The sequence below is a fragment of the Struthio camelus genome, chromosome 5, assembly GCF_040807025.1.
Source record: "Struthio camelus isolate bStrCam1 chromosome 5, bStrCam1.hap1, whole genome shotgun sequence".
NCBI lineage: Eukaryota > Metazoa > Chordata > Aves > Struthioniformes > Struthionidae > Struthio > Struthio camelus.
In genome coordinates this window covers 16201657-16219369 of record NC_090946.1, presented here as the reverse complement: position 1 = coordinate 16219369, position 17713 = coordinate 16201657, and the positions used below count along the sequence as shown (strand labels likewise).

At 50.1% G+C, this 17713-nt stretch overlaps 2 protein-coding genes across 10 annotated transcripts in view; both read right to left on the bottom strand.

Moving 5' to 3' along the window:
• Positions 1-1507, bottom strand: part of CD151 (CD151 molecule (Raph blood group)) — a 40320-nt gene extending 38813 nt beyond the window's left edge. Inside the window, exon 1 of one of the 4 annotated variants that reach the window (XM_009674390.2) lies at positions 1083-1507. The gene's annotated coding sequence lies outside the window, so the exon portion shown is untranslated. The remainder of the gene's footprint in view (positions 1-1082) is intronic. The other 3 variants (XM_068944736.1, XM_068944733.1, XM_068944734.1) reach the window with 3 other exon arrangements.
• A 2706-nt stretch (positions 1508-4213) lies between these two features.
• Positions 4214-17713, bottom strand: part of CRACR2B (calcium release activated channel regulator 2B) — a 50413-nt gene continuing 36913 nt past the window's right edge. For all 6 annotated transcript variants that reach the window (XM_068944731.1, XM_068944732.1, XM_009674388.2 and 3 more), the window contains 8 exons: positions 17095-17174; positions 13544-13838; positions 13223-13364; positions 12895-12976; positions 10450-10564; positions 8608-8715; positions 7769-7845; positions 4214-7100 (listed from right to left, as the gene is read on the bottom strand). In XM_068944731.1, coding sequence (XP_068800832.1) covers positions 7016-7100; positions 7769-7845; positions 8608-8715; positions 10450-10564; positions 12895-12976; positions 13223-13364; positions 13544-13838; positions 17095-17174 — 984 coding nt within the window. In that variant the 3' untranslated portion in view covers positions 4214-7015. The remainder of the gene's footprint in view (positions 7101-7768; positions 7846-8607; positions 8716-10449; positions 10565-12894; positions 12977-13222; positions 13365-13543; positions 13839-17094; positions 17175-17713) is intronic.

Below are 17713 nucleotides of genomic sequence, written 5' to 3'. Positions count from 1 at the left end.
AGAACACCTTTCTAAAGCACAGACTGCACAACGCTTCTGAGCTTTCAGCAATAAATGAAAACACCTTTAGAAAAACGCAAAACCAAAACCTGGGAGGAGTTCTAAAAAGTGCCCTGAGTCTTTCAGGAAGAAAAACAGCCCTGCAACTGAAGGGCCAGAGCTGACCTTCAGTGATCACAGGCAGGTACAGAGAAGCCACCTCACTGCTCCGTACCTCAGCACGCCATTCGGGAGGGAGCAGGGCAGGGGAGAACGTAACAGCGCGGAAAGGAAGCGGACTCTGCAGGTGCACCAAGCACACCCACGGGCAGCCCTTCGCTTCCCCTCTCCCAGGCTGTACCGTTACAGGTGGGCCGATCACACAGCACCTGCCTTCAGCCTCGTCTCCCTGCAGCCCGGCTCCCCGAGCTGCCGGGCCATCCCGGCAGCACCCTCAGAGCCGCACGCGCGCCAGCGACCCTCCGTGGGACGCACCGCAGACACGCTCGGGGCGCGTCAGCGACTGAAGGCAGCGACGCCAGCCCGGGCCGCGCGCCGGGCAGCCGTGGGTCTGCGCCACGCTGGGCAGGCGCGCGCCAGCTCCCAAGCCATCTTCGGACAGGCAACGAAGCGGCACCTACGTGCGGGAGGCAGATGTTATTAGCTGCTATTATTAATTATTATTAAATACCATTAATCGTTGTTATGTTAATTAGTATTTCTGCTCTTTGGTTGGGGGGGGAGGGGGTTCAGTCCGGTTTCAGGTACGAACCAGCCCCGTCCCCACAGCGCGACGCCCTTCCCCTCAGCGCGGTCCGCTAACGGCTGCGGGGGGGGGGGGGGAGCGTGCGCGCCCCCCTAACGGCCGCGGGGAGGGGGGGAGGGGAGCGCGCGCGCCCCCCTAATGGCTGCGGGGAGGGGGGGGCCGCCCGCCCCGCTCCAGCTAACGGCCGCCCGCGCGCGCCCCCCTAACGGCCGCGGGGGGGGGGGAAGGGGAGCGCGCGCACCCCGCTCCCGCTAACGGCCGCGGGGATTGGGGGGGGGGGGGGGCGCCGGCCCCGCCCGCCCCGAGAAGCCGCCATTTCGGGGACGCCCCGTCTCACCCGTGCGCAGCCGGCGGAGCGCTCCGCGCTGCCTCACGCCGCGACCCGCCTTGCTGTGGGGGAGGAAAGCAGCGAAGGAAGGACGGAGGGAGGGAAGGGAGGAAGGAGGGAGGGCGGTGCGACTCGCCCAGCCCTGCCCAGGGGCGGTCCCTCGCCGGGCGGGCACCTCCCTCCATATTGCAACGAGCGCGAGTTTCAGGCTTTCTTTTACGCTTCAGAGCTGCTTGTTAAAAAGAGTTTTCCACGAAACAGCCTGGAAATCAAGCCTTGACCGGCGCATCGCCTCATCCTCCCATTATCTCATTTCAACTTCTGTCCCAATGCCTCCGCGCCGAGAAAACAGCTCCGCGCAGAGACAGGTGGCAGGGGAGGGACCCTGGTTCACTGCCCTTGGTCATGAGGGACCACAGGAGTGGTCTCAACACGCAGTTTTGGGGGGGTGACGGGAAGGAAGAGTTGAGATCTGAGCAGGGAGGGAGGGAAATGAGCAGATTAGGACCCCCTGGGTGTTTGCCTCTCCTGCCCCTCTTCCCAGTCCCGCATCGCTCCGTCCCTCCCTCTCTCACAGGGAGCAAACAGACTAATAAACTGACACCACACTTTTTCTAGGCAAGTCAGCCAAGCCCAAGAAGCCACGTGTGGACTGTGAGGAGAGACTCACTCCACAACAGTTTTGTTGTGCATTATTTAGACATCATCCAGTTTACAGGGAACCAGAGAGGGCACTGGGGCCCCAGAAAGGCTGAGAGAAGGAAGGCTTTCAAAATAATAGCGGCCACGTTAGACCAAAAGCAGTAGAGAAGAGCCTGCTTCACACAGAACTGGAAGGTGCAAGAAAAAAATCCAGGTATGAAGTGAAAACAAGAAGGCACAAAAGTTCCATTTTAAGTATAAGCAGCATTATGAAAGAAAAGGAGCACAAGGGGGAAAGAAAAGCCCACTCCCATCTCCTCAGCCTGCTGGGAACCTAGCTGGGCTTTAGCTTAGAGCCCTTGGAGAGCCAAGCGATTAAACAGAGGTGACTCAGGCAACTAATCACACATAGATGCTTAGAGGTTTGCTCAGATTCTCACAGATAGCATGTGGCAGGGCCAGGAGGCCAAAAATAAGAGAGACATAGGTCCCTACTCTACCCTGCTCTCCTCGGCAGAGCCCGGGGCAGCGGCGCTTGGCTGCCTTCTTCCTGTGTCCAGGGTTCTCACGCACAAACAAGAGAGACCGTAGCTTCCCACTTTGGCAGATCTGGGTCAGCAAACCAGCATGGTCAGACAGCACTGCTGTTCTGTGTGTCATCTGTGGGCCGGGTCGGGAAGGCAGAGGGGAGGTATACCACAAGACCCTGCTCCCCCCAGCATATTACTGGGGTAGCCATGGACCCAGCAGCACGGTCTCATCACGCAGGAAATGGTACTGCCGGGCTTTTCGGCAATGCTTTTGCCCTTTGAATGCGCTCTTTGGTTGCTGCCTGCTCACCTGCCGGAGCCACTGCCACCACCTGTAGAAATGCAACTTGTGTTAACATTTAGATACGTAGCCTTTGCCTTGAAAAAACTGACTCTACCTGGCCAGTTCTACGGGACTAAGAAAAGGCATACAGCTACTCTAGTGTTTGCAGGACCTGGGCCTTATTAAATTGCGTGGCTTAATGAACACATAAAGCATACCTCGCAGGCATGAAGAATCTGGAGTCTGATTATTGTAGTTGTGCAACTGAAGTATGAATGTGACTCATAAGCAGCTAGATAAGTAATAAGCAGAATGACTGGCTCAGAGAGCTAAACAGTTCAAAACTGCACTGCTATAGATCTACTGGAGAAATAAATGGACCAGGAGATATCTTTAATACTCTGTTTGGCTACATAGCATGAACTGAACACAAGGTATGTTTATAATTGGAGCACAGGTGCTCGTTCACTATCTATGGAGTAAGCAATTAATCAAGTCAAAAGTGCATGAAAAGGACATGAACAGAAAGTGGTAATAGGACAGAAAATAATCCAGGAGAGACTGCAGGGTCCCCATAGCAGGACAGGAACGGATTAAATGCATGTAAGTGGAAACTATCCACTGGCGTTCGGGCTGCTGGAATAAAGAAACTCAAGTAGCGCCACAGTGGCCAGCGCATCTGTGTAAGCGGCTGTGTGCTGGCATGCCTTCGGGGTGCCAGCGGTGCCACAGGAACAGGCTGCCCTGGAAGGAGCAGGACATGCTCCCGGAAAGCCCACGAAGAGCCGGATGCATGCACGTAACAGCTGAGGGATGACGCGAGCTTGCGCTGCCCGTGCACCCTGGCTCTGCCGTGCTGCTGCCTGGGCCTCCATCCTGACAGGGAGGTGGGCGAGGTGGGTGTAAAGAGGCTGTGCTGTCTCCAGCGTGCTCAAGTGGAGGCGACTGCAGTAAAGAAAACAGAGAATCAGGATTCTTGTTTATCCTAAGTGAGGCTTTTTCTAGTAACACCAGTAATTCTACTATTTGACAAGCTGGGTATTTTTCCCTCTAATCTCTTATCCATCACAGTTACAGGCAGAAGAGAAGAAACTTCTCAAGCCTTCGGGGTTCCTTGTATTTGTCCTGTGGGAAGGTTTTAAACAACGCTGACTTAATATTCTCTCTGGAATCCCATTTTTGGCCTTTCAAAGAGATGCTGTCAGGCTAATCCTGTTATGCTTATCCCTAACATATTAACATGAAAGAAAACAAGCAAAACTAAAGGCAGAGTGGGTTCCCTTTGCCTCTGTGTGAAGTTTTGGGGGACTCTGGCTGCTTATTAGAGCAGCTGCTTTTTTCTCCTCTGTCCCTGGCTCTGACTGTATACGCAGCTGCACTGTGACATGTGCCAGGACAGATTTCCCAGACTGTAAGAGGAGTGCCTTCTTGTGATACGATTTCAAAGTGCCTTACAAATTATGTGCAAAGAGTCACCTGTCCACCAAGAACTGCAGCCGATACAGTGCAGGAATAAGCCCCTAGGCAGAGTTATTTTTACATCCTGTCCTAGTCTCATACCATCTCAGGATCTCATCATTATCTGCTTTTATTTATTGCTGCTGTTTCCTGCAGTTGCTTGCAGAGGATGGCTGCTCCCAAGGCTCCCATTTGAAAGCAGGAGAGATTCTGACAAAAAACAGAAGGACTTAGAAAAATTAGGAATTTTGTGGAAAGCAGTTCCTAGACAAGTTTGGGTCTGTTATCAGAATGGTTCAAATACCAACAGCATGCCCCTCCATACTGAAAGCGTCTAGGTTTTCCAACAAGAAATTCAAACATTCTGTGGGGAGACAAGGGAAGATCCCTGTCCTGTCCAATGTAACACACACTCTGGTGCTTACTGTTGTCTCAGTGCAACCTGCTCAAACTCTGTGCCACCCCATCACAGCTGAAAGAAAAGTCCACCCTGTCCTTGCTAAAAAAGAAGTTAAAATGAAGTACCTCCTGTACCGGTAGTCAGTTTACAGAAGGGGAAACGAGCGATAATTTCTCTGGTTGAAGATGCAGAGATTAGTTCTGTAACATCCAAACGTATCTAATTCAGCTGGAACTGAGCCATGGCACAAGGATACAGAACAACCATATTCCTAATTCCGGTGAGAAGGGTACATGAGATATTATTAAATATATGTCTAGTTCTAGAAGTACAGACATAAGGTGACAATGTGCCTTCTCTGAAAGCACTACATGGCCCCAAACATTTGGGAAGCCAGTTCTCCTCTCTGCACTGGCTTCCCTGATGAGCCAAACTCCAGCTGCTTTAAAGAGAAAACAACAAAACAGGATGAATTGCTCTTGTGCTGCCCCCAAAACGAGGGTTCCTGATCAGCTTTTATAAACCTCCTGTATGTACCACCAGCAGGGACAGACAAGTGATAACATCCATGGTCCTTCAGAGCCACATTGACTGGAAAACAAGCCAGGTCATCACTGAGCAATCTAAAGATTACAGGTGTTTTCTGAGAACAATAGAGAGGATTTTTCTTGCCAAACATATTTTTTTTTTTGCAAACAAAAGCAGTTCTGGCAGCCTGGCTGGTGCTGTGTATAGCATATACAGCCCTGGTCCCTGCAGGACCTCTTCTAACTTACTGCTTCCTGGTCTTTGAAAAGTGTTCTTGCAATTAAATCCACTAGCTGTTCAACAAGTCTGAAACACAGCCAGTCAGCAGTAAGGACGGACGGGCTTATTATCTTTAACTATTCCTTTTGGTCAGGAATCCTAACTCTTCCAGAGAGAAATTTCCTCTTTCCTATCAGAAGGAAACTACACAGGGAGGAATCATGGAAAATCTTTGTAATGCTGACAGGCTGTAGGTGACTCAAAGCACTCTTCCTGCACGGGATCTTCCCAGAGAAATCTGGGCAACAAACAGACGCTCAGAATTGGAGTCTGAGTAATTGCCTTATCCCAAGAGAGGAAGGACAGTGGATAAATATAGGCGTTCTCTATACCATAAGGCTGAGCAAACAGTTTCATAGCTGCAGTATTCACATCTTGCACCCAAGATTTCAAAGTCACATACAGAAATAGGCTCCAGAATAAAGGGGACAGGGCATCACAAAAAGCTCACTTAGTCCCATAAGCCTTTAGGGTGACTGAGCTACAGCACACAGAAAGCATCACGGCCCAAAGAACAGGGCTTCATGCACAAGCACAGAGGCAGCGGCAGCTATGTAGAGTGTCCCACAGGGTCAGACCAGCTGAGAGGTACTCATGTGGGCCCAGAGACCAGGCAGCCGTTGCTATCTTATCCCTCACTTCCCCATGCTTTGCCCCGCTTCTTGGTGACAAGCGGGACCTTTCCCAATGGGCACAGGTCCAAACTCTGCTCTCGCTCAGACCCTTTGCCAGGAAGCAGGTTATTCCACAAGGTCACTGCAAGGTGATTAGGTACGTTCTACAGCTGGGGCAGCTGCCTTGTGCTTCCACACCAAGCACGTTTGAAAGAATTACAGTCAAGCCAGAAAGGTGGGATCTGGGCATGACCTCTTAGTACTGCAGAGAAGACAGCTCCTAACTGCTGGAGATTTTTCAGGAAAGAGTATGAGAGTGGCAGGAAACAGGCAGCATTCAGCCTTAAAGCAGGCTCTGTATGGCACCCCCGGTAGGTACTGCACAGCTCCTGCAACAGGTGGTTACAGAACAACAGCACGTGTTTTATAAGGCCACCTGCGAGCCCCAGGGCAACTGCTCTGCATTCTGTGAACAGTATGAGAGGACAGCGCCAAGGTCCGACAGGGTAACAAAATGAAGAAAGCCATTGGGATAAATAGTTTACTCGATTGTACTGTATCCACAAATGGAATCAGTTAACTGCAGTGTTAGCAAGTCAAACCAAATTTCCCAGTAAACAGAGGGGGCTGGATCCAGATCCTATGGGAACTGATGGAGCCACTCCCGTTGATCTCAGCAGGCCTTCAGCTGGGCTCTGCAATTACAGAGCCAAGAGGAGATGCTGCTCTTGCAGAGAGATAGGTCACTACCTAGAGTAAGCCTTAATTTAAAATAATCTCTTTATTTCTTACACAATTGAACAATAACATCATCTAATTAAAACAAAGCCCATGATGTCCTCCGCTCTCTGCTGCTAGGCCACATCTTCGCCAGACAGAAAAGGAACAAGACTTCATCATTTTATAGAGAAGCAACCACTACAGAAAGAAGTCCCAATTTGTGCCATTAACCAATACCAGCAGAGTTCCTTCAAAGAAGCAGAGGCCTCCCAGAGATCAGGGCTCTGTGCAACAGTGGGAAATGGAACAGCGCAGACAATATGTACATTTTGTCCTGATTTAGTCCCTTCATATTTCCAGCTGGGGAAAACTTGCACCTTCCCCAAGTCTCTGCAGAGCTGATACCATCAGATTCAGCTTGCTGAAAAGGAGCCCCACCTTCACGCACCAGAGTTGGCATGAGTCTCTCGCTGACTTACTGATGTGCCTTAGGTGCAGCACCCTTTCCTCCTGCTGACATCTTCCAGCTGCAGGGCAGTCTCTCTCTGCCTGTCTTCCTGTGCTGTCAGCAACCTGGAATAAGCCGCACAGATCAAAAACACAACCTGGATACTGAGATCTTCCTGTCAAGGCTTTTTTCTGTGCCCTTGTATCCCCCATCAGCCAGGGCCATCGAGGATGTTGAAAGTGACTGGCCAAAAAGCTGGGCTTGTTTGGACACTGGGTAAACAAATCACACACAGAAAATAAGCATGAATTTGCAGGAGGGCAGGACCAGGGAGAAAGACTTGACATGTACAAGAAGAGACGGCATGGCTGTCAGAGCACCAGACTGGGGCTTGAGTGGTCTATGCTTTATTTCCAAGTTCCCTGACTGATGGCAGGATCCCAGGACGCTCACTTCACCTGACTGGGTCATCCCCTGCAGAGATAGGGCAATAAAGCACACCAAAGGCATGTGCTATGGGAGATGTGATTTACCTAGCTACTAAGTAAATCATCCCAGTTAATAAACAGCTAAGTCCTGCTGTGAATTTAACAAGATGATGCAGCAGGAAAGGAAGCAATATGAGAAAGCAAGAGGACATTTTTGTTACAAAATTTCAAGGATGCTTAATATAGTAGGGAAGAAAAACCATTACAGGTGCATACAGATTTCAAACTGAAAATTCCATCTTAAAATCTGGAATATTATACAAAGCTTTTCTGACTAAATATTCAAATTAAGCCCATTCACTGACCTGGCCATGTGCAGCATGGGCTCCACGATGTTATAGCCAGTCATCACGCTGCACTCGTAGAAGACAGCCTTGTATTCCTGCAGAGAGCAGAGCAAGGAAGGCCCAGTGTCTGCTGCAGGCTCCCCGCACTGTACACCAGCACCCTCGGGAGCCAGCCCTTTCCCCCTGCCCAGCACGCTTGCAGGGGTCACCTCCCTTTGCTGGGAGCAGCTGCTACCACTGTGCCCCCCACTGGTGGCACGGGCGAGACCCCACGTCCTGCTCACCTTCGTGGGAACATGAGGTGGTTTTTCAGCAATGCAGGGCCCAGCTGGAGCATCCCACAGGGAACGCTGGGTATGAAGCAAGGAGCGACACCATTTCCACCCAGGGTACTTGGATTGTCTCACGTTTGTGCTAGAGAGCCCAGCACATGGAACAACTCTGAGACCCTGCCCTCCTTCTCCCACCCAGCAGGTGAGCGGTGAGGCGGCACCGGGCAGGCAAGCACAAGGAGCGAGGGAGGACTGTGCAGAGCATGCATTAGATGGGAAAACAAATGGGAAAATGGCCATGGATGTTTCCCCCAGAAAGGCTGAGCATCACTGTAAGGAGGCACCCAGCCTAAGCAGAAGCACGTGAGCATTCCCCAAGGGCCAGTGTCTGCCACTTGCTGGCCACCTCATCCTCCCTGGTACCAGAGGGACCTTGGCACGCGTTTGCATTGGAGAACGGGTGGGGGTGAGAGAGAAGGTACCATATTCGGAAACGGCTCCGAGTTCAGAAGGGCTCCCCTCCACCCAGGCTGCCCTGCTCACAGCCGCAGGGAGGCCGTAGAGCAGGAGAGCACAGAGTCACACCTTTGCCAGCCTTTCGCCCTCCACCTCGGGCACACTCCGGGCCCCTCTCAGCACAGCATCCGTTTTATTTCCAAGTAGAAAGATCACAGCTCCATCCTCGATACCTTCCTGCAAAAGGAACAGAGCAAAGCACCCGTGAGACTCGTCTGAGGGACAGAAATATCCTGGAGCAGATCCTGTTTCAGCCTGTGTAAACAGGAGCTTTGCCATTGACTTCAGTGGCAGCAGAATCAGGGTCCCTGAAGGAGCTGCCAAAATATTCCCTTCTGCTCATTAGAGACCATACCCTAGGGATTTGTGGGAGGAAGTCCAAACTATGGGAATATATTCCAAATGTTTGATGCGTACAGCTGGGGTGCCTAGAGAGGGGAGACAGGACTTGGTTCAAGTTCCTCTCTGGGAAATAAGAAGCCTAAAGAGGAGCAAATTTGCTCTACTAGGCTACTGGAAATTTAAGTTCAGACAGGGTTTCTTTTTAAGCTCAATAATTTTTCTTCAATAATTTCACCTGATGTACTGTCCCTGAACTCAACTGTCCTTAGCTGAAAACCCACTGGCCAAGCAGGCTAAGCAACTTCCAAGCAGAGACCCTTTCTTGCATAGGGTCTCAGTAGCATCTGTTACTGCTAGATGATTTCTGGAGCCCATTACCTTACGTAAAACTCCCTCTAGTTCCACTGGCCCACTAGAAAATCACCAAAGGACTGCAGAATGTGATTCAAAATTATTTCCAAACTTAACTGCCCTGGATGATCTACAGTACCGAAACAGCTTAAGCTTCAAAACAAGATAAATGCGAAGGTAGAGGGAAGGAAAAGGGGAGAGATATTTAAAGGTTACAGATTTTAGACGCTTTGATTTTCCTGTGTGTTCAGTTTAACCTTCCTGAAGGGAGCCTGACTTTCAGAGGTCAGTTATTTTTGAAAATCTTAACCTTTATCTCTTAGAGACTAAAGAAATAGCTAACCATTTTTTCCCCAACAGGCCTGTGAAAGTTAACACTAAAACCCACCATCCTTTGCATATTCATTTCACTTTTTGCTTGACCTTTGAGACTTAGCACAATTAAAAAAACACTTGACAATTGAAACTCCTGACAATTTCACTTCAACTTTGAGTCATCTACACACAACATATCTAAATTATACAGATGAAAGCATTTCTGTCTCCCCTCACAGAGGCAAGTCACTCAAAAATAGTGATGAATGGTTTTTGTTGAGAGTTTGGGAGTAAAAATAGGATGAAAAGCAAAACTGTAGAGAAGTGGACACAGTCACCAAAAAAAAAAAAAAACCAACAGTTAAAGCTACAGCAAATGAGGAGGAAAAAAATAAATAGTTAAGAGAGAAGCTGTTACTAATGTTACACAGTCTCATCTAGAAATTTCAAAGCAGTCCAGCATGTGATTGCGCAAAGCACAGTCCATGCGTGCTGCAGGTCTGAATCTAAATGCACCGGGGCTGTGTCTCTTCCCTGCACGCAGGCTGGACACCAGGAGACCTTCTCTCCCCAGCACAGATCTGACATGACGGCGTTTAGGAGATGCTGCCAATGCACACGGGCTGCTTACAAACACTCGCCACTGTTCTGGCAGCTTCCACTGGCTTCCACCATAGAAACATCCCAACTCATTTAAGGGGGTACCACCGTCTTCCTTAGGACTACAAGTACCTGGTCCAAAACTCACTACCACAGGCGATACCCATAGCATCTGCTGTGATAATTCATCTTCCCAAGGCCAGCAGGATGTCCTGGGGCCTCCAAGAACATCGCTCCCAGGGGGGAGGCTGAAGCAGAGGCGGCAGCAGCGCCAGTGTCGGAGAGCCACGGCCCCGCTCTCACCTGGATGCTGCTCATCCAATTCCGCACTGCCGTGAAGGAGCATTCGGCCGTAACGTCGTACATCACCAGGATACCATCCGCCTTCCGGAAATACTGCTTGGTAATGCTCCGGAACCTGAGCCCAAAAGAAATCAAAGATGGTCCTAAAACCATAGCTGTGTAATGGCAGGAAACAGAACAGGATTATCTGTCTATTAGTAAAGGCTCTCTGCAAGGCCTGGCAGCCACGTGAGAGAGATACACCCCCTAAAGCTGGTGTGTGCACAGGCTGGTAAAGGGCAGGTCAAATCCATGGGACTTTGAGGCCCCATCTCTGCGGAGGGCCAGGCAACCAGGACTAAGCGGGAATCCTTCTATATGCATGATGCTGAGAAAGCAGGAAGGAAAACCTTTCCAGTTCAGGAGGAAGGAAATAGAGATAGGTCTGTTTAGGTGGGAGAGTAGAAAGTAATTGCCTATAAAAAGGGAAATGGGTGGAGAAAACATGACCTTCCCCTAAAGTCTGGAAGAATCTGCAGACTAAGCTGTACCACAGGGTAAATGAGGCTTGCATAATGTCTGCCCCAGTGCTGCCAAAGCAGCAATTAAGACCTCAGCATAGATATAGCCTGATACCAAATTCCAAATCTGATTTCAATCCATAAAGCAATGCCCTCATGCATAAATTCAACAGTTAAACAAAATTTCCAGGAGAAATTCCTACCAGATTTCTACTTGGTTCTGTGGGAACCTGTTAGAACCACAGACTTATATTTGGGGAAAAAACTCCAACTAAATAAACCCTCAAAATCTTAAGTATTTTATGGTAGAGCCACGACACAACATTACATTGCTTGCAAACTGTTGGAATTAAATGCAGGACAAGTACTGGGATCTCACCAGGGAACTGCACAGGATAATAAGCTCTGCTATACTATTAAGAGCCAAGAAAACCTATAGCAAGGAGTGATCTTCCTGAACTCTTTAGCTGATTGTCTGAGGCCTGTCCTTTCCCGCCACAAGTAAGGGCATGGCGTTCTAGCAACTACCCCAACTGAGAAAGCACAGACCTTATCTTTGGCAGGCAAGGTGCACCTCAGGAACTACAGGACATGCCACACACTCCAGAAGAAACACCAAACATAGTGTGAACCGGGCTCAGGGAAGTCACCAAGGACTTCTCCCACACATGCTCTGAGGAGTTCCTCTCTCTTCCACCTGATATTCGGATGGACACCTCCGATCAGAAGCAATTCATATTTCTCAAAAGGTAAGAAAAGTCTTTTTTCTTCTTCCCCATGTTTTATATTCAGGAAAGCTATTCAGCCAAGTTCTTCCTTGCAAGTACACATCTCAGACCTGCTAAAGTTGCAGAGGATCGTGGCCACACCCTAAACGGCCTTCTGCAGAGACAATACCTTGACTATAACCTCTGACGCAACCTGGCCTCAGTAAAATGTTACGTTTCATGTAATGACAACTCCCTCTCGCTGCTCAGCTTCAGCACTGAAATAACTGCAGGAGTCCCCTAGAAGGGAAATCATGCCTTCTTTGACATGAAGCTTGAATTTGGAAGGAAAAAAAGTTTGATTTTCAATACAGAACCTTATTTAATACATTCCCACTGGATCTTCATGGTCTAGCTGGCTGAGATAAACAGCATCGTTAATCTCAGTTAGCACAGCTCAAGGTTATACTCTTCCCATGACCTCAACCGCCTCCTTCAAAGTCTGGCCCCATACCATATTTAGCACAAAATACACAACGCTTATTTTTGCCAGACTCTGAGGGGAACAGCCCCCTTGAACTGGCTTTCAATCTTCAGCTTCAGAGTACATCTTAAATAAAACACAAGTTACATGAAGGTAGCGGTGGGCCTTCCTCCCTGGTAGCAGCTGAGGGTGAAGAATATCCTTCCACTACTCTGCTCCCCACCGAGCAGTGCTGGTGACAACCTCTAGTGCTGGCCTGTGCTTTTGAAGCTAGAGGTCAGCACAAGTGGATCAGAGAACAGGACATCTATCCGGAGTCTTTGGTTCCATCTCAGCTACAAAACCCTTTACACAGAGCATTTAGTCACCAGCTCTGTCCCATAGCTCTTCCCAGAAGCAGGCCAATACAGGCGAACTTCAAGGACTAGAGGAGCTCTCAAGCTCACTGTGCAGTCATTTATGGGAAGACTACTTGAAGCCACAAGCATAACGGTCAGGCATATGGAAACGTACTCTCCTGTCAGTCCTCAAAGCCATCTTCACCAGGTCCTGCTTGGCAACTACAACTTCTCTAAGTCTCTGGTGCGGACATTTGCCACAGCTCCAGCACCAGAATAGCTGCTGTGCACACTATGGTTCTCCTGCAACTGACAGTTTTCTCACAGATAGGATCCAGGATGTCCTTCCTATCACCCTCATCTCCTGTTTCCTACACTGAGCCTGGCAGTGGGGAATCTTCACGTAAATTGTTTACCTCTCTTGTCCAGCTGTATCCCACAGCTGTAAGGCAACCTGGGTGTTATCCACCATCAGACTCTTCACCTGGTAATCGACACCTGTCAAGGAGGTAACAGCGATCATAAGACAGGACGAGGAGAGAACAGCTTGCCATTGCAAGACCAATGAGCAGGATCAGCACTATTTAGTTCAGGGAAACTAGAAGATTGACTAGAAACTGGGAGGAGACCACCTTTACCCTTAGGGTTAGAAATTGCTTGGACTAAAATAGGGCGAAAAAGACAGGGTCCAAGTTGACATTCTCACTTCTCTTAGCCGGACAGGTCAGGAACCCCTTTACTTACCAATAGTTGCGTTGAGGTCTGCCAAGAACCTGTCATAGCAAAAGCGGTGGATGAAGGAACTCTTCCCAACGCCAGAGTTGCCCACAAACACCACCTTAAACATGCAATCTGGGGAACAGCTGGCTGTTTCCAGTGCCTGGAGCTGTCATGGAAGAAAAGGACGCAGTTTTGAGAAGCCCAGCGATAGGCTGCACTTTGACTTAGGCATCAGACCCCTGCCCTATAAACCAATGGAGCTGGAGTTAGCAGGGAAGAGAGTCAGGAGCCCTCAGGTCCCTGGTAGCAAGTGTTTGAGGAAGAACCGCTAGTCATGAGACTCACCCTGGTTTCCGTGCCAATGGGCTGTCCTCTAGGAGGCAATGGAACATCATCCGATCCATCTGCTGTTTTTCTACAGTCAGCATCACCCTTCAAAGTCATCTTCAGCATCTCAGTATCTGCTGCTGCTGACCACCTCGCCTCATCTCTACTCTTCTCTCCAAAGTTTGTGCCGCTGCCTTTTCCCAACTTCAACCCTGTCCCATTGCCTGGGAAGTATTTACAGTTCTTCCTGTTGGGTTCCTCCATTGCCACATCCACAGGAAAGGTGAAGGCAAGGTCCGCAGAAGCCAGTTGTCTGTATCAAAGCCCACGCGCACCACAAACAGGATTTGGGGGTGGGGGAGAAGAGGAGGAGGAGGTCGCGAGTCCCCAGAACAACCAGTGTGATCCAGTTAGTACCAACGATATGCTTGCAGGAACTCTATCTAGTTCACATACACTACTCCCCATACTACCTCTGACTAAGACACCAGCTGCACCCCGGGGGAAAGAGAGACAGCTCACTTGGCCTATGCTGTACTCATATGCGAAAACATGTATTTCATTAATTTTAATAAAAACTTCCCACCTTCTGGATTTTTCAAGGCTTCTTTGCCTCCTGCTTCCCCCAGTACTGAAAAATGGAACAAAGTACATAAAGTATGCAAGTACAGTGGCCACTGGAGAAAGACAAAAGAAAAGCAACAAAAAGCCCTCTATCTTTGTTACCAAAACAACGCAAAAAGAAGTGACAAAGGTTTCCAGATAAGCAAAAATAATTCTGACTGCAGAATTTAGGGTGAGGGCTGGCTGAACACCCAGACGAGGCCGTGTGCTGCGGCGTGCGTGCATGTTACTGCCCTCTGCTGAAGGCACACAGCCTCGCTCCGGGAAACAAGCCCATCACTTCCAAACACTGCTGAAGGAGTCTTACTGAGTCAGGAGAGCAGAAACCCGCTGGCCACCCCACGTCCTAGCTCTCTTGCCGCAGGTGTGCAAATTGCAGTGAGACCCTCACATCACGGCGCCTGAGCTGGCCACGCTAGCGAGCCTGGGTGCTGCTGCTGTACAGCTCCGGCAGCCCAGGGCCCGCAGGGTCTGCAGAGGTGGGTGGGCAGGCAGCGTGAATTTCTGTGCTCCTGCAGCAACACTGCTTGCAGCAATGAGGTACGCGGGCACATCTACCTGAAACACAGCAACCACCCCAGAGCCCTGTCCTGGAGCAGTCGTATTCCTGAATTCCCATGTCATTTGGCACGGTGTTGACTCTGCTCTGGCCTGCATCCACGCCTGGCCCAAAGTCAGAGGGTCGGGACCTGACGGACATTTGTTCCTCCAAGCTTCCAACCCGCCACGCTGCTCTCAAAGGCAAAAATCCCCTGGACCCCCTGCTCGAGCTGTGGTTCTGTGGCATAGGTGTTATACTGGCTGTGATTGCACAGGAGCAGGCTGACACACGTCATCTACTGTGGCAAAGTAAGTGGAGGAACATTTTTTTGACAGAAGCAGCCAGAATAACTGATTTAAACTACTGGAACCATTGCCAAGGAGCAAAGAAGCATCTTAGATCTGTTGCGCCTCTCCATCGTTAAAGAATTAAAGAAGGAAGTGAGAAGGCTTAGAATGCAACCAAAGGACTTTATCCACCACAGAGATCTCCGTTACCTTCACTGGCCACCAGACTGGGTTTGAAAGCAAAGAAGAGAGACCAAAGCCTTCCTACAGTGTTTGTGCAGAGGCAGAACGTCCCACCTCTTTGCAACTTTTTCACTAGGCACAAGTGCAGGAATGAAGGCAACAACTCTCCTCTTTCACTCCTAAGGGTGCACCTCACTAGCGCTGCAAAATTCCTCAACTGCCAAGCCTACGCTTTTTCTGTGGAAGGCAGTTCACATCCCTGGTCTTCCTCCCTGCATCTGCCCAAACGATGGGGCAGAGCTGGGCCAGTTGAAACTTCTCCCCATGGAAAACAGACATGTCCTCCTGGGCTCAGGCTCTCGAGGGACAGAAGGGTGCACAACCTTCTCCCTTCTCCAATCTCCTGAGATTCTCCCATCTCCCAGGGCCAGCAGGAGTATCAGCAATGAGGGGATGAGAGTCAAAAGCCTCTTCAGAGGAAAAAAAAGGGACCAAAAAAAGGGATCACAGCTTGGAGTCACTGTTCAGTAAGTTAAGACTAGTGGATTTTATTTATGTTTCTCAAGCAATGTGATGTGAAACAGTACTGGGACAGAGACAGGACCAACAGGTACTTCTCTCTTTTGCCCATCACACTCTCTGCCAGGCTTCTCTACCCACTAAGCCTTTCCAGTTGGTTTATGCCAGCAGCAACTAGCATGACCTCTGCAAGAAATAGCAGCAAGGGTGGAGGAAAGGAGGGAAAAGGAGAACTTGGGTGTTTGGTCCAAGGAATGGCACATCTGTCAGTCACCCAGCCAGGAAAGAGATCTGCGCCAGACCTAGCCAAGTAAAGCCCCGACCTCAGCTAAAGAGTCAGGCCTGCTCCACAGTTAACTTGTTTTTCTAGCAGTCAGATGCCTGAAGCTCAATTCCTAAAGGCCACTAGCAGAACAGCAAGTGTTAAGGCTAAGTTGCACCTGGAAGAAACTCTCAGCCTAGATCTACAACTCTGGTTGGCACCAAGAGAAGCCACAGAGGGCTGGGAACTTTCCACAGCGACCCGGTAGGAAACAGGGAAATGTGCAGCCTTAAAACCTGTCTGGGGCCAGCTGATCCAGGGGAAATTCGGTTCCAAGCCAGGTCAGGGCTGGACTGGCCTCCCCAGCCTGTCAAAGGAAGCAAGCTTTTGGCCAATGCACATGTGCAGAGCCCGCACGTAGTTTGCAGTGGCTGAATGCTTAAAGCCGGCACAGTTCAGGCAAGCGTGTGTACACGGCTATTGAAGCCACTGTACTACCTGTAAGTTAAAAAAGAAAAGCGTGTTTGGGACCACACAGGCATGTTTATCTGCCCTGGCTGAAGGGGAGGCCTGATGTGCCAGGTGAGGTGTCTGTGCAGGTGCGGAGGGAGATGGGTAGGATGAACTCTCCTGGAGCTGGGCCTTCTCCTTGGGGCTTTCAGCTGCTGGAGAGAACACAAGCCTTGTGCAACTCCTGCTCTTCGCCATGCTCTGGGGACACAGTCTGTGGCACGAGGCAGCAGTGGACAGGATTTCTGCCCAAGAAGGAGCTGGCACGTGTGGAAGACAATCCAGTCATTTTAATGGAGCTGCCTGGCTGAGTCATAAAGGCAGCTTTCCTGACTCCCATCCCATAAACACACACCCTCAGCCTCTGATGGCATTTAGATTTGCTCCCCCATTACTGCACACAGAAGCAACCCAGAGCAGGGGCACCACAGCGTGGAAGTTAACTAAGGCATCCTTAGCTCCCCACCGAGACACCATCTCTTGCGCCAAGAGGCAGTTGGAGCCACATCCAAGCCACATCCCGCCACTCTCCAAAAATCAGCCAGTGCTGAGGGGGAACCAGACGCAGGACACAGTTTGACTGACAGGGGACTCCAGTGGGCACAGACTAACACCACAAACACAACACAGATGCCCATCTAACCGTTTGACCGGCTTGTCGTCCAGCAGGTAACTGCCTAGCACTGACCCTTTCTTCAACAGGGGCTTTTTGCTCTGAGGCGCCTGGAAGTTGAAAAGAGAAAGGATGAATAACGCAGTTAGGAGCCAGGAACCTGACCAGCCCCAGTTCAGCCACTCGCCACCTTTGTGACCTTTTTGGGAGGAGGGCTGGAGCCCTTCCAGGCCTGGGACGTCTGGTGGTGGAGCCCAGCCTGAGGCTTTGAACAAAGGTGAGCACAGGGCTTGCTTTCTCAGTTCAGCTTGTTTAGCTCATGCAAGAAGGCACCACTGATGCTGCTTTCCCCTTTGCCACAAAATACAGCAAAAATGATGGTACCCCAAACTGTAGTCCTTCTCAAGACAGCCAGAGCTGTCCTTTCTACGGCTTGACCTCCAGCTTGTGTCACAGCTGAATCTTTCCCCACCTGCCCTTTTATTATGTCGATGATTTGTGAGAAAGATCAGTTGCCCCTTCTCCAGAAGGCACCGCTACCTTCCTCCTCAGGTACTCACCCATAGCTGCGCAGGCACCACAGAACAGCCCGTAAGAAAGGAGACTGCTCTGCAAAGGGCAGTGTACGTGGTCTGCCTTGCACGTACGT